This window comes from Lutjanus erythropterus, chromosome 4 (genome assembly GCF_056507025.1).
Source record: "Lutjanus erythropterus isolate fLutEry1 chromosome 4, fLutEry1.hap2, whole genome shotgun sequence".
In the NCBI taxonomy this organism is placed as follows: Eukaryota; Metazoa; Chordata; class Actinopteri; order Lutjaniformes; family Lutjanidae; genus Lutjanus; species Lutjanus erythropterus.
In genome coordinates this window covers 13,480,640-13,497,620 of record NC_139320.1, presented here as the reverse complement: position 1 = coordinate 13,497,620, position 16,981 = coordinate 13,480,640, and the positions used below count along the sequence as shown (strand labels likewise).

The 16,981-nt window shown below is 39.0% G+C and overlaps 1 protein-coding gene across 1 annotated transcript in view; it reads left to right on the top strand.

The window, feature by feature from the left end:
* Nucleotides 1-16,981, top strand: part of acsl3a (acyl-CoA synthetase long chain family member 3a) — a 37,248-nt gene that overhangs the window by 4,151 nt on the left and 16,116 nt on the right. Inside the window, exons 2-5 of the mRNA XM_084717023.1 lie at nucleotides 3,938-4,322; nucleotides 7,930-8,107; nucleotides 14,825-14,934; nucleotides 15,871-16,009. Coding sequence (XP_084573149.1) covers nucleotides 3,948-4,322; nucleotides 7,930-8,107; nucleotides 14,825-14,934; nucleotides 15,871-16,009 — 802 coding nt within the window. The 5' untranslated portion in view covers nucleotides 3,938-3,947. The remainder of the gene's footprint in view (nucleotides 1-3,937; nucleotides 4,323-7,929; nucleotides 8,108-14,824; nucleotides 14,935-15,870; nucleotides 16,010-16,981) is intronic.

The following is a 16,981-nucleotide window of genomic DNA, read 5'->3' as shown; positions in this document are numbered from 1 at the left end:
CTTTGGCAGCTGACATAAGAAAACTAGTGAAGGCTATTTCTGAGGAAATTACCAGTGCTCGATGTTGACAAGCTAATGCTGAACTGCATTGCTGGCTTAAAACTTTGAAGAAGATCAATAATATATGAAAAATGTATTTTAGGGTTTGTTGAAAACCTGAAAGCTGATGCTAAACTGAACTGTTGGCTTGAATTTGTATGAAGATGCAGCTGAAGGAGTATGAATAGTTGGAAAAGTGGGACAGAGTCTAATTTGTATGAATGAGTTTTTCTTCTAAACACATTCTACATGTTAGAAGACAGTAGCTGAAGACCATGAAAAGACTAAGAACTATGTAGCACTGAATCGTGGAGTTAGACCGTTAAACACTTGGTTACAATTTCTGAGCTCAGAGTTTTTTTGGGTGGACCTGAAATATGGCTCTGTGACACAACAGAGCCACGTTTGGGTCAAATTTCTGGCTTAAATAATGAATGAGTTGATAAAACAGAGACGTTAATTAAGAAGCGTTTTCACTCTGTGGTATGGCTGAACAATTAATCAAACTTTTATCAAAATCACAACATGACTGTTTTTAATTCAGAGGAGCTGCAATATTTTTTAAAGTTGACGTGTGTTTAAATACCATTTTAAATTAAATATTGTCATGCTGCAGAGATGCCCTGGCTTACACATCGTATTCTACAGACTTTGTTTGATATAAATCCCAGCAAAAGTCACACCATAATCATTTAAATGTTTTTAATTGGAAATGAGAAGAATGATGTAAATATGATCATTCCCTCTAATATGGCAAATCATAACAATATCATTGCAATATCAGTCAAACTAATTTCCATTCATATGTTTGCCAAAACTGTCAAGCCCTACTCTGTTGCTTAAAGTATGTCAGGTGTGTTTTTATGGAAATTAAGACGGTGGGTGGATTTAAATCTGCTCTTACAGCCCAGTATTTTTATGGCAGTCCTAAAACTTCTGTTCATCATCTACACAGAACAGCAGTGGAAGAAGTTGAAGTCTGCCAGCTGCACTGTGCACTGTTACTTCTTTTCCTCGTCTGACAGTTTGTTTATCCAAGTTTACCATACTGCTCTTCTGTGGCCTCTATTTCATCGACCTTGACTTGCTGCAAAAAAAAAAAAAAAAAAAAAAAAAAGAATTGCAAGAGACAGCGCAAGCAACAAGCAAGCAGAGGATGATAGCAGGTGATGGGGGTTAAGCATCTGTTCCACCAGGGTGCAGTTTTGGTAAGCTGTAGCGTCCTGTGATGAAGCAAGGCATCCAGGCCGGGTAACAAGACACCAAGCAGAACAACAGCACTGTGGAGAATCCCCACTGGGAACAGATGGTAGTCTGGGAGAGCACTGTTGGTAAAATCTTTGATTTATTTATGAGTCTCAAAGGGACACTTGAGGGATGAGTGTATTTGGGAGACAAACAGGTACAGTCAATGCGTGTCAGTTTTGGGAGGGGAAAAATGATGGTGCTTCAGGGGAGCAAGATGAGCATGTACCACATATGAATAATGAATTACTGCTGCTAGAATAGACTGTCTGTAGCCTTCAGAGTCTTTGTGTGTGCATGCATGTTCATACCATTTTGATAGGGGACATATTTTTTTGTAAAGACAATTGTTATTTGATACAGCTTTCAATACCACCAGGAAAAAATTTAGCTCAGCAATGAGGGCATTAAATTTTTGTTTAAAGGTCGATATAACAAGGCTATAAATGACAATGGATACAGCAAATTAGATGAGTGATGAGAAGCAGACAGCACTGTGGGTTGTATGTGGGCACTGCTGCAATTGTGAGAGCAAGAAAGTGCAGCTGGTACCAGATTATTGATATTGTGAACAAAGAGCATGAAAAGTTTTCAAATATGTGAGTGATTATTAAATATTCTCTCAACCAGTCACATCACTGGTAATGAGAGCTCAGCTTATAAAAAGTTTTAACTCAGGAAATAACTGGTGGAGTATTATTTTCCCCCTAAACTTGGGGCATGTCAACTGACATCTACTGTAGCTAATACACTGGTTGTCAGTAAGTAACTCATACAACATCACTTCAAAAATCCAAAGTATCCCTTTCAAGGACAGTGAACTGGTGCTAACAGGAAATGGTGATGAGACTGATCTTTGTTCATCACTCTGGACAGCTCCCAAACTCTGCCATCACCTATGGCTTGTTCATTGGAATTTCTTGGCCTTATCTCATGCTGATCTAAAGCACAAGTTCAAAGTGCAAGGCACAATGGATTTAATTTATTCAAGGTGTGTCCAAATCCACCTTTGCTGTCCTGTCCAGTAGTATCCTGCCCTGTCCCACCCCTTGTGCCCACAGTGCACAGCGGAATACTCCTATCAGCTGTGCACAAGTGCCTTGATTAATTCATGGGTGTGTTTTTGTCCAAACGTGCAATAGACCAATCAGGAAGTCAGCTCTCATCGCCTTTAAGAAGGAGGTGCGCCTGGATGAATCTTGGAAAATATATTCAAGGACCCAAACCCAGTTATGCAGATGTGTGTCGCAGCCCTTCTGAGCAAAAAACACTCCACTCTCTCTAAATGTTACATCATCAAGTTTAATGGGTACAGCCTGGCTAGTGGATTATTTACTGATCGGCAGTACACACACAACTTGTGCTTCTGCTTGTTCTTTTTGTTTACTTATGTGTTCCTCTCTCAGCTCCCCTGTAACACACACACACACACACACACACACACACACACATTCAGAGACCCCTTACACACATAGAAATTAAAGGGCTAACTAGAACCATAAAGTGCTCTCCAGCCTTTTCCCATACAATAACCCTTTTTAGTTTCTGGTAAAACCCTCCTTAAAGGTTCCACTCTGAATCCTTTCAACCTATAACTATCTGTGAGGGTTTTACCTAGAAACCCCCTTATGAGAGGCTAAAGGAGAATCCTTCTTTGGTGTAATTGTTCCACCCAGGCCAGAACCTTCTCTGGTGGTTCTATCCAGAATCTGTCCATCGTCTATAGTTGCTAACAAAATCCCACCTAGGGGTTCTACCAAGAACCCTTTTATATTCCAAGGGTTTCATCTAGAACCCATTTGTGTGGTTCTTCTGAGAACCCTTCTGAGGCCACCCATGGGGTTCTATTCTTGTATTTTCAGGGACAAAGAATCCAAAAGAGTTCTTCAAGAATTTCAAGAATTTTAATCCTGACAAAACCTTTCTTCCAGATATGGTTCTTCAGAAGCAAATGGAGTGTACAGACCTCTCACACTCTGTCATTTACGTCTGATCCGAAAGGTCTTTTCCCGTTTGATTTTTTCACTGTTCAGTTTTCTTCTCTTTTCAAACCTCTCTGTTTGTCTTGCCTCATCTTTTCCTGGCTCTTCCTTTCTTTTCCTTTCACTTTTTGTCTTAATCTCTTTGACAATAATGGTGTATGACCCCGTAGTCGCTTGTGCTGCATTCATGCTGTGTTCTTAGTGAGTTCACTGGATATAGAGGCTGCAGCAAGGAGAACGACATTTGAAACACAGAACTGGTCTGTTTTTTACACTGTGGTTTGCTACTAACAGAATTTCTCTTCTGTATTTTGTGAGCGCTAGATTACACGTGACTCATGGTTTTGTTTCGGTTTCTGAATAAGTTGATTTTCCAAAACCCTGGCACTGGAAAGGGTCACGTAGACATAATAATATATTTAAACTAGTTTTACCAAAAAGGAGTTGAATGTCAGTAGTTGCTTTAATCCTAGGTTAATGTTGTTTATTTTCCAGGCAGTCTGAAGTGGACCCGTGGGCATTTTATTTTCTGGCAGCACAAGTGAAACCCTCTAAAAAAAAGAAAGTGACAGAGGAGGAGAGTGACTGACTGCAGCAGCAGGGGTAGCACCTTTTTCTCCAAGTCATCTACCTCCACATTTTCCCCTCACTGCTCTCCAGCATCTTCACAGCTTCACCAAGATGAAGCTGAAGGAGGACCTGAACCCCATGCTGCTGCTCCTCTTCCACCTCATGGTATGGATCTACACCTTCATCACCTTCCTGCCCTCCTACATCCTCAGCTGGGTCTCCGCACCTGATGGGGGCTTTTACGGCTCAGAGGAGGAGCGGGCCAAGAGAGCGAAGGCCCGCTCGGTGCTGGGACATCCCGAGGGACCCTACCGGGCAGTGAGCGCCATCAAGAGGTTGGTGACATCGCTGCACCCTGGAGTGGACACCCTGGATAAGATGTTTGAGTACGCAGCCACAAGGTTCCCACACAGAGACTGTCTGGGTACGAGGGAGGTGATCAGTGAGGAGGACGAGCGACAGAGCAATGGAAAGGTGTTCAAAAAGGTAAAGAGAGATGCAGAAAGTGTGGTATGGAAGCAGCGAGCATGCAGCACAGAGTACAGGAGGTGAAAAGGGCCTTTAAAGAAATGCCATTGACATTTTAGAACAGATACTTATTAGCAGAGAGTTACAATATATCACATATTACAATATCGCAGTAATATTACAGTAATAAGTAAAGAGTAAAGCGTTACTGCCCAACACTGGTCTCAATATTGTACCAGACAGTATGTACTGTAATGTTACATGGGTTTTCTATTATTTTTATTTTATTTTACAAAAGGACTGCTAACAGCTGTTAACAGCTGTGTCTTTTTTGTTTTGCAGTTGTGCATAAATAACTCAAACAGTCACTGTCAAAGAGTGTTCATGCTAATTTTTTTACACACGTCTAAGTCATGGCTGGCCAGCTGTATTTTATTAACAAAGAAAAGCACTTTGACTTACAAGATAAAACAAAATTTCATACGAACAACTCGTGATGGACTCAAGGTTAGGTTGAAGGTTAGAAATTGTATGGGGGAGCAGGATGGGCTTAGATGAGAAAAAGAAAGGAAACAGACATTTTGGTTCAACTGGATTATGGCAGTGTTTCTGTCATGTTGGACCCTTGAGTAAGTATAAGAAATCCCCAGCAGTAAGGAACGCTTTAATTTAATTATTTTTCCATTCACTTGCTTTTCTGCTAATTAGAATGTCCAGTATGAGAATGATTATTCTCATTATGGGTTTAATTCTCCCCCAAACTATCTCGAAATGCAGTGAATACAGCATAGATTATATTAAATTACCACCATATAAGGCCCTACCATATGGTTAGAAACTGTATCAGCTGTGGCTCTCATCCCCAAGTCCATCTGTTCCTACTCAAGACATACATTTTCACAGCTTTTTTAGCTATGGTTTATTTTTTTAAAATGCTTAATAATTCCTAAACAGTTTGGCACTGTAGTTTTTAGCAGGATGAACTCAAACCAGAGTAAAAAGTGGATTAGTCGGGGACTAATTTAAGCCACAGATTTACTGCGCTCGTGAGTATTTACAGGTATAGGATGGGGTATACGGGATTGACTCAGTGTCCATGTTGCAATTAAGAAATATGTCACCCAGTGCAACAGTGTGGCTTGTTGATGTGTTTTAAATAGTTTGGACAACAATAGAGCTCTATGGCACAGAATAATGAGGCTTTGGATCAGACTTTGGCTTAACAGACTTGTTACTACAATCAATTCATTTTTAATATTTTTCTTTCATGGGATTTCTGATAATAAGAAGAATATAGAACATTCCTAGACTTATCCTTTAATGTGTATCTGCTTGGGGATCTGTAATGCAATATATAACATCTAAGAATCTATTGCATTATGGCAAATCTTGTAATGTTTTTATCCTTCCTTCAAACCAGCATGGGATTGTATAAATAGTCAGCATTCCTCATTTTAAGTAGAGTGCAAGGCTGCAAACTCTTCTTAGAATTGCAATATCACAATAGTCAAAGGTTTCTCTGTGACATTTTTCTCGCCCTCTGTCTAGACAAACCTCTTGTAGCTTTTTCAGTGTTTAAATTTCAGCTGACAGCTTGTTGTTCCTCTAACAGGCCTAAATTCCATTGACCTTACAAATGTTAAGAGGAGCGAGAGGGATTGGTATTTGTTAAAAAGTATACCCAGAGTTTATTTGAAGTGAAATCCTGTCTAGAAACTAGGCCTGGGCAATAAAACAATTGTGATTTGTATGTGAATAGACACTTTATTAATAACAATAAGAAAATTCCTGAATGAAATGTTCATTAGTTTCACTTAAATACATTAAATGAAAATCACCATGAAAGCACATAATGAATATGCCCTGGCAGGTTGTGGGAGGAGATTGTCGCACACTCCACAAGCCACAAAAACAATATTTTACCAACATTTCAACATGACAGTCTTCATCCGGCTATTAAGGATGCTGTTTGGTTGCACCATTGACATGTAACTTTGGCAGAACAGAGACTGGACTTTTTGGGACGATGCCAATACCAATATTAGGAAGTAAAAAAATTCTGATATTGATATATCAGTCACTATTCTCTATAGTATAAACACACTTTTGCAATGATTCTTTTGAAGTGGTTAACAATAAACTTAATTGTCCAAAAATATTCAGGGCACTGAAACAGTAAACTATCACTGGTATTTTTAACAATTGTAAATAACTATAAATGAATTAAAGAAAAAATACAAATACAGCAAAATATATAAACCTGTATTCAGAAAAAGGATCAAATATGCATAAAATGATGTCTGTAAAGCTAACAAATACTCATCTGCATTATGTTCTGTTAAAAAAGTTTTATATAGGCACATTTAAGACAACATACAGGGTACCAATTAAAAGTTTGGACACATCTTCTCATTCAATGTTTTTTCTCTATTTTTTTTTTTTTTTTTTTTTACTTTGTAGCTTATTACCAAGGACATTAAACTTTGAAATATGGAATTATATATTAAGTGAAAACAAGTCAGAATATGTTTGTGGTTTTCAAGAATCAAAACTATAAAGGACACTTTCAGTCAAAGATTTAATAACATTGTTGTTATTGCTTTTTATTGTGGATCCATGGTCTTCTCCTTCACACCTGTCGACCTACAAGTGTGCAACAGTTTTTTGCTCTTGGATATTTTAGATTTGCTGTCAGAAAACATAGTTATTACATTTCTGTGTTTTTCATTAGTTTTCATTTTTATTTTGTTTTAAATGTTTGTTTTCAGTTCCATTTATTTTTAATTAGTCAGTTTGCTCGTTTTAGCTCAGTTTTTATTGTTTAAAAATGTTTAGTTTTAGTTTAGTCTATTAATTTTAGGTTTATTTTATTATTATATGGGGGTATTTATCAGGGGTAAGATAAAAGAAGCTTTTGCTTTAAAAAACTTTGCAGACGTATGCACAGCACATGCACAGTCAGGAATGAGCAAACTTTGACGTGCAGCAACACCTCTGAAATACCCCACTAATCCCAACATCTTGATCCTTCTAATCCATTTAAACCCCACTGTTGAAACATTTATTGCTGCAAGAGAACATGTTTAGCTGTTTATCTTTTGTTTCCAAGAAATAGAAAACAGTACTGTATAGTCATAGATAGAGTAATATGTTCCTTTCTGTTTGCACTACCATTTACTTACCAATAGGAGCCAGTATAACCTCACGAACACATGCAGGAAGCTCCTGTATTTACTCATCAGCGTTTGAGTGTTGAGGAGTCTGTCCAGAAGTCTGTTTATCTTCTGCTCCTGTCGATGATGACAACTATGAGAATGACAGCAAAAGAGGAAGTAGTTCTGTTTGGAAATGGTGAACCGTTGCTCACTTTCCGTGACTCCTTAATATGAAACAGGCCCAACATGTGACTGTGGGATACAACTCTCAGTACTGTGTTCCTGTGGTAAAATGTGTCCACAAAGACACAATAAAAGGAGGAATCCTCAAATCATGAGCAGTGGGAACTGGGATTTTAATTATGATGATTTGGAACATTGCACACTCTTAACCTTCATCCTGTCTTTTTTCCTGTGTCATCACTAACAACGTGTCACTATATTTTTCACTCCCCTCTCTCCCCCTGCAGGTTGTTCTGGGTGAGTACTACTGGCTGTCCTATGAGGAAGTCCTCACAGCAGCGTCACAACTAGGCAGTGGTTTGGCATCACTGGATCAGCGGCCAAAAAACAACATCGCCATCTTCTGTGAGACACGAGCAGAGTGGATCATTGCTGCACAGGCCTGCTTCATGTACAACTTCCAGTGTAAGTCCAACATGTCTGTGAGTATGGACACACAGGAATACATAGAGGCGGGTGGACAAATGATGGTAACGCATCGTCAAATGGGCTTACAGATCCACCAGAGTGTAAGATTTACTGGAATCCATTGGCAGAATTTGGAAGACATGGCCTTATACATTTTGTGGTCACCATAGTTTATAGTTTTTTTTTTTTACTTTACGGCATTATCACAGGTTATAATTGTCATTAAAATAATAATAAAAAAAATGTACTAAATCTCAAATTGACCCCCCCAAAATTTTTGTTACTTAAGATCTCATATCACAAATTTGATGTCTAAAATCTGCTGTCATCTAGGAGTCTGCACATACAGGGTATTGGTGTATCATAAACACAAGACTCTCAAGTTATCAAGCCGATTGCAACTCCTAAAAGAGATATCAGTCAGATTATAAATCCTCTTCTCTATACACAAACTCACGAGGCAGCTGTCTTGGGCACCATCTTGGAAAGTATAGCTTCTTCTACACGCTTGGAACGGGAGAGTCAGAGGAAGTCTTTTGTAATATGCAAGATCTGTTACATGCCACTAAATCCTACATACTGTTAAGTTCCTAATCTTTATTGCAAAGACTGCAGTAAAAGTGGATCATACTTGGGTACATGCCAGTTAGAAGCATCAGTGTCTTACATACTGTCTTGGTCTGTTATATCTCTGCTGGTTTGTCATACTCCCCTGCTCTGTTGTTCTTGTTTTCATCTGTTTATGACACATATACATATACATATATTTAGTTGAAGCATTTATTACTTTAAAATGTAGATTAGCAAAATAGTAAATGGTTTTCTGACAATCACTTATTCAACTAATAGTTGCAGCTCTAGTTTTATACTTGTAAGGCCATTTCCTTTCCTTTTTACATTTTCTGGGGCCTTTTATGCCTTTATTGGATAGGACAGCTGAAGATAGTACAGGAAGGGGGACAGAGAGTGGACGGACAACATGTAACAAAGTGCCACAGGCTGGAATTGAACCCAGCACTACTGCAGAGGACTCAGTCTCACAGCATGGGGTGCATGCTCTACTGTACCATCTGAACTGTCAGGGTGCCCCAAGAACATTTTCTTTCCCACCATCTATATTTAGTTTCACACATTTGCCACTTTCTTAAAAAGAGTTAGAGTCTTGAAAACACTAAACCTTGTTGGCACACCTGCTTAAGCGAACATAGAAACACCTGTAATACTTTAAGTATGGTATCATTATATTCTTACTCTATTCCTGTAATGGGCATTTTTTTCCATGATTATTAATTTCAACGGCAAAGAAATAAAACTATACTTTACCACAGTTATTATACATATACTTTATATACTTGACATTGGCTGGACATTTCAGGCAGTAATCTTCTCCCCTTCCACTGTCTGCATGTTACTGTTTTCAAAATCTCTGTCAACCCATATGCTGAAAATGGCAAGTTACCTTAACCTGGGTCACTAACGGTTCAAACATAAACATGCTAGCAGCTGTTAGCTTTTCTTTTGTGGGGGATTTAGCATTTTAATGTCAGGACTTGAATCCCCACGTGCAAATGTTCCACCAGAGCAAGTTCCAAACAAACACTGCATCCTGGGCTTAGACGACTGTGATTGGTTTAAAGAAAGCAGATACTTTTTTCCCCCATAGCAGAATGATGATATGTGCAGCCAGACTTTTTTTCCGCCACTGACAAAACACTGTGGAGGTTTGTACTGTACTGTGACTCTCACCGTTCACTGTTCTGTTCAGTTTGATCTTTTCCACTAAGCATCCTCCAAATGTGTGTGAATCAGGCTCATTTTAGCCATTTCTGTTTGTGCGAATGTGTGTGTGTGCGAATGTGTGTGTGTGTGTGTGTGTGTGTGTGTGTGTGTGTGTGTGTGTGTGTGTGTGTGTGTGTGTGTGTGCACATGTTAGTGGACAGCCTGGGCCCAGCTGAGACAGAAGAAGGTCAAATTGTCCCCTCTGCTTTGCTGTTATATAAGTGGCCCAATTATTGTCCTTCACTCGTTTTTTACTCCATCCTTTTCATTTTCTTGCAATGGAAACACACTCAAATACTGACAACAGTGCATTTTTACTTTAAACATGCACACCGTCACCACTTATAAATACACTGGTTGTCTAACAAAAAGTCTTCTTTTCCACTAGAAAATGATCCTTACAGTAGCTGTCATTTTTCTCGTGTAACAAACCTGCCAGCCCAAAAAAGTCTGTGGTTTCTACAGGAACAGATCCAGATTAATTATGTAACATAAGCACAAGGCTGATTTTCACAAGGAACATTCTAAGAATTGTGGCATTAAAAACACCTTAAGTATTTCAAATAGATAAAATAAGATCTGCAACATGTTCATCTGAATAAAATACTTTTTTCACATCAAGTAAAAGTGCCTATGTTCATGATGTTAACATTGAAGGATAAGTTAGTACTGTAAACCAGAAGTTGATTTTTTTTTTTGTAATGATTCAAAACAAATAGTCAGATGAACTTGATATAAATTAATTTGTACTTGAGAAAACATGTTAAATAAACTTCAGACATTAAGTTGAACCAACAACTCTTTAGTTGCACTGACAAACATTTATAACATTTAACATTTATCATAATTTATTAAATATTAATTACTGATTCAATACTAACCATCATAGTTTGCAACCATGACTTATATTAAGGTGTGTAAGAGACGAACAGTAAGTTTTCAACGTATATTTGGGTCTCAGGAGAGTTTTAACTCTCAAACAGTGCATGCTGGGGAGTCTGCTAAGATGCTGATCATGTTTCTTTATTAAATAAATTTAGTGAGTTGATTGGAATCTTTACATCTAAATACATTCTACTCATCATTTCAAGTCAGAAGACTTCAGCTTAGAAGAACTCATATTTATAACCTGAAGTGTTTTTAATTAACTTGAATAAATAAACACCAATCAGAAACTTTCCCCCTGCTCCATTAAATCCCTGTATGATTTCTTTAAAGTGCCACTGATTTACTCTTTCATATGTTCTGTACCAAAGACTACTTTCTTTACTATGAGCATCCACAGCAGTAACTTAAGTTCATTAAATCTTTTTCATTGTCCTTGAAGGACCCTTCGTTTCTCTGCATGCTTTGCTTTATGGTCCATTAAACTGTCACACTTTGAAAACACACTGCAAGTACATGCCAGTGGAGCGTCTTTTTAAGAAGCATCTTTGTCTCTTGCGAACACAAACAGCGGGACACCAAAAAGCCTGGGGCAGTGGATAACACATAGTGCGGGAGGGGGTGGAGAGGAGTTAAAGGTTGGAAAGAGCGATGGAGGAAGAGGCAGAGGGGAGGAAAGAGAGGGAGAGAAGTGAGGGGTGATGGCGTCAGAAGAGGGGTGAGAGAGTCTACATGAACATCTGATGTTGACAGAGGCATCAAGGAGTCAGCCAAAGGCCCCCACTGAACTCAAACACTTGGTGTGTGTGTGTGTGTGTGTGTGTGTGTGTGTGTGTGTGTGTGCGCATTGTAGTTTTTATTATTTACTGTATATTGGCTCTTTGCTAAAAGGCCAGTGTGCTCATCATTTGAGTTCTCTGCACTTGTCATATGTGTGAGTTAAATAAACCAGATGTAACAAGCAGCAGTTATGCAACATACATTCTCTACATAATGCTGTCATGTAAACACCTCATAACTGCTTTTTATGTCTTAAAGGTGGAAAATGGAGGATTTTTTTTTGTCTATGCGCCATTCAAATTTGGCTCCTGCTCCCCGGATCAATGAACAAGAAGACAAAGAGAGTGAATCGGGAGAGTGAGTGCCATTATCGAGAACAAAGCATCAAACCAAAGAAATAAAATATTATTTTCAGATTTTTTCACAGTGGTTAGTTGTCGCTTAATATATATTCCCCACACAAGTTTGCATGTTACTCTATGGAGTTGAGGAAGTCTGAAATAAGGCTGAATATCTCTCAAATTCTGTCTGCTGCTACCGAGTGAATCCTGGACGTTTGTTAAATTTTCTGCATTAAAATAACTTGTAGTGAGTTGTGTGTGATTGTGTGTGTGTGTGTGTGCGTGTGTGTCAGGCTGGGGCCCACTCGAGTGTTTAGATCTCACGGCTGGAGGTGTCATGGCCCTCATCCACACTTCCTCAAACACACACAGTAGCAGAGCAGGAAGTATTGGAGCTCCATGACGCAGGAATGTGATGTCACTAAGCCCTGTCCCATAAACCCCTGTGCGTGTGTCAGTGTAGGGACGCGGGGTTAGAGACTGTATTCCTCTGTCTTTTTCTGCCTCTCTCTCTCTCTCTGTTGTTTCCTTCTGTCACCTCTCTCACCTTCACTTTCACTCTCACCCCTTTTCTCTTCCTCTGTCAATTTTTTTTTGAAGCAAGGGCTGACCTGAAGCCAGAGTTATTTGAATTATTTATTTTTTGTGAAAAAGACTAAAAATGCCACAAACATTCAAGGTAAGATAATACCACAATTAAAAAGTCCACAATACCACATTTATTGCAATATTAAGTTGCTGCTATAAAGAAATAACAGACCACAGAGTACTGCAATAGGCCATTCAGAAGCAAGCATTTAATAAAGCCATGTAATAATGCAATATAAACGTTCACTACTCCAGTTTGGCTCAGCTGTGAGCCAGAAGGCAGAAAGCTGTGAGCTATTTTCTTTGTACTGAAGGAAGCATCTACTCCTGGGTGAGAGGCTCGTGCTCGTGGCAGTGTGGGATGTAGCATTAATGCCGTCCTCCTCGGCTGAGCTGTGACCTCTCGTCCATGCACAGACGCACGCTTCCTTCTGCACAGTGAGAGGGTTGTAGATCGGTAGAAAGCAAATAGTTCCCACACGAAACTGCTCACAACAAGGTCTGTGGATAATCATGAGTTATCAATTTCCATCTAGTTCCCTTATATCTGAGAGAAGGCAGACATCTCTACATCTCCAACATCCAGCAACTCACACCAAAACAATCTAGATGGATAAAAAGCGCTACAGGCAGGGGGGAAAATGTGTACTTTTGACTTTGGGGTGAATTGTCCCTTTAAGTGAGCTAAGGTCTTCTCAACGAAACACAGTGCTGTGTAATCAAACTGTATCATATCCACCACATCACAAGTGGAACACACTGGCTCGTCAAACTCCAATCCTCATAGCTCCAAGTTCTGATGCTCCCATGCGGATGCTTGTATGCGAGCACACATACCAGCGCTCGATCAGACATGCACTTAGTCATAACACACACACTCTCACATACCAATAGTGTTTATATCCCCAAAAGAGCTTATCAGGCACTGAGAGCTTGTGTCCCATTGGCTCTGAGGCTGTGCTGAGGCCTCTTGAGGTGGCTGATGATGTCGTCAGAGCAGGAGGGGCCACATCAGAAGGACTGAGCGGTGATGACAGAGTGCACGTACATTGTCCATCTTAACATGTGCTTCACTGTCTATATAATGACCATACACCCGCATCACACTCGGACATGTCTGAATAGATCATTTAGTGTAGATATTAAGATATTTAGTCGTCTATTTCTGTTGATGTGTTTATCCATGAATCATCTACTGCACCAATGTGAGTAAATGAAAAAAGCAACCCCTGTTCATTATAGTGCAGTCTAGTACAAAAAGTTTCTACCACAAAGTACAGCTTCAAAAACATACCATAAATACAGTCAACAGATAAACTCAGTGAAACAGTCTCAAGAAAAACAGATTCTCATATGGCTGAGAGAGGCTTCAGAATTAAACTGTGTTACGTTTTTTCTACAATTTCATTCTCACCCGATCACTTTTTCAGCTGTATCTCCAAGCTTTCAAATCTTTAGACGTAGTTTAGTGACGCTTCCATTGAATTTGGCAGAGATAAAACTGCAGCATTTTGGTAAAGGGCATGCCAATGTGGAGTCATGTGAGCAGTGAGGCAGATCAAGGAAAAAAACAGTAAGTTGTCTGTTTATTCCAAGAAATGTGACTTATAACCAGTAACTAGTGGTTTCCCAGGAAAATATTTTGTTGGAAAAGGACCAGTGTCTGTTAGTCAATGTTGGTTTACTGTAAAAATACAGTTTTTAAAGGGACAGTTTATATTATTTGGAGTAGGGTTGTATGGGATACTTATCCATAGTCAGTGTATAACCTGTATAAAATACTGGCTGACACTGGTCAACCAGAAGCAGAGGAGTCACCACATGGAAGCTAAGCAATGTACTGCTGTGGACAGGCTCAGCAGCAAAATGTGTTCATCCACCTGAAAGTTTCAGTTTAAGAGTACACCATATTTATAATATTTTATCACCACTTTATCATGCTGTAAGACAGCCTTTTCCAGTTGGAAGCCACCATTATAAAAGGCAAATATCACTCTCCTCAAAGCTACTTGACTCCTTTAGCAAAAATAGCAATTTTGCCTTGTTGAATATGGGAGTTTCTGGTCTCTCACTGCCTCATTGGTTGGTTTGTTTTACTGTGTGTAAATCAGTGTCATTATACTCATCCACTACCAAAGGGACCAAGGCTATATCAGAAAGTGTTTTCAACTTGGTCAGTCATTCTTTGAGTTAATTTATAAATGTGTACTTTCTCTACATGATAGTTATCCAGGCCCATTACATCATGTCTAGAAATCATGAACTGTGTTACCTGACTGGTATGTAAATATACTTGTACAGTGATTTTTAATAATAGTGTTTTTATGGTTGTGTGTTGCAGTGGTCACCCTTTACTCCACACTGGGAGGTCCAGCCATTGCTCACGCTTTGAATGAGACTCAGGTCAGCCACATCATCACTAGCAGAGAGCTCCTGGAGACCAGACTCAAGGTTAGAATACATGTCAACACACAAATGTATACTGAAAACATGATATTAAGAGACATCTGGTTGCAAAATTTTGGCTTATGTGCAATGGCGCAGGGTTAATTCAGTAATTCAGTAGTTTTGTGGTAAGAGACAAATAAGACCAATGGTATCAAGCAATGATGAATGGCAGTTATATTTGTGTAGCCCAATATCACGTTTCTCAGCAGGCTGTACAGACCAACACCAGCAACAGGTTCGTGTCCCAAAAAGCCTAATAATGTAATGAAAATGAACCTGTGGAGAGAGAAGTTTAAGAGATGTCCTCTCCACAGAGCCTTCAATGGGAAATTTTTCAAATTTAGCTTGAAGGAAGATTGAAATAGAAGATTTCTGTTCATTTCAAAAAGTCCAGTTTAATATAAATCACAGATGTAAACAAAAGGTTATGTTTCAGGGGACATTTGTCTTCATCTCAGTCTTCAAAGCTTGACAAACTTAACTAAGTTAAGTTTACGATGGTTTATATCACTGTTCCAAAGTCTGTCAGTGATTCCTGACACAGAAATGTCTTTTGTGTAAACAAGTCAAACAATAATACTTAAACAATCCATAACCTCCTGGCCATGGTTATACAACAGAGAGAATCTGAAAAGTGGAGTGTGTCACCATAGAGACATAAAAACAAGGAGACTGGCACGTGCTGGATGTGAAGGAACTTTATGGACAAAGACTAGTGGTGCACTGGCAATTTATCTCGCCTTTTATCGAGGTGGCATAAACACAGTTCCTCTGCTCACTCTCACACATCCCCTCTCAGCCCAAATATTGATGAAGATGATGTGCATGTTATTTGTCTAAGAAGAAACCTGGTTTTCATCATGTGCTAATGTATACACAACACGTGTACGCTTGTCATATTTGTGCTTTTGTGTGTGTCTGTTTCTGTGTCTGTGTCAGGCAATCCTAATTGAAGTTCCACGACTACAGCACATCATTATAGTGGACAACACACCGACCTCATGGCCCGGCTATCCACGTGGCATCAGTGTCCACAACATGGCTGCCGTTCAGAAGCTGGGAGCCAGGCCTGAGAATGGTAAGCTTGTATATAAGTACAGATATATAGAGCTGTCTGTCTGACCAAAAATATTAGTTAAAAAAAAAAGAAATTAAAAAAATCATAACAGGAAAAAAGAGGGGGGAAAATACCGTTTTGAATCTAAATTTAATGAATTTAGAGTCATATTTTCTCACCACAGTAACTTTTTCCTTTCAAAAAACGATCCATTGTGTGTCACTACATCCGAGGTAACATCAGTAGCTAACAAGGGAAAAACTGAGACTGAGACTGACGTGTTGTTGTTGAAACTGGTCATTGAACTTAAAAATTCTAAGAAGATAATTTAAACTTAACACATTTAGATATAAGAAATAAGTAGATTCATGTGGGACTGAACCAAAACAATTAAAGTTTGGGAATTAAAACCAAAACAATGAGTTAAAATAAACTAAAAAGTTCTTAGCGTTTAAGGAATCAACAGAGGTGATTATTATTTTGTCATTTCAAGTTTCCCCTTTCACATACACTTAATCAGTTGATCCATAATTAATTTAATTGAGCAGATCATTCCATGTTTGATTTTTTTCTTGACATGCACATTGGAAAACCATTTAATGACCAATGTGAGTCCCAACTAGCTAAACCAAAAGAGCACCTTCAACAGATGCTTCTACATGAAATCAAAAATATTGGCCCTCTGAAACCTTGACTTATCCGACCCAATGCTTCATCCATGTGTTTCATACTGTGCATCTGTTTTATCAGAAGTTTGAAACTCTCAGAAGTTAGTAGCAGATAGTCCCACTCTAAATGGGATGGTCATGGTAGGGTTTTTCTCGGGGTCAGAGGACGGGGGCGGATTGGTATCAGTCCCATTAGGTCATGTGAATGAGGAAGTGCTCACATCTGTGTCAGATTAAGGTCGATACGATGCTTATTCAGTTAGTGCGCTGGATGGATGAGGAAATATCTTCGCCCATTCTTCACCTTTCAATGTGGCCCCTTGAA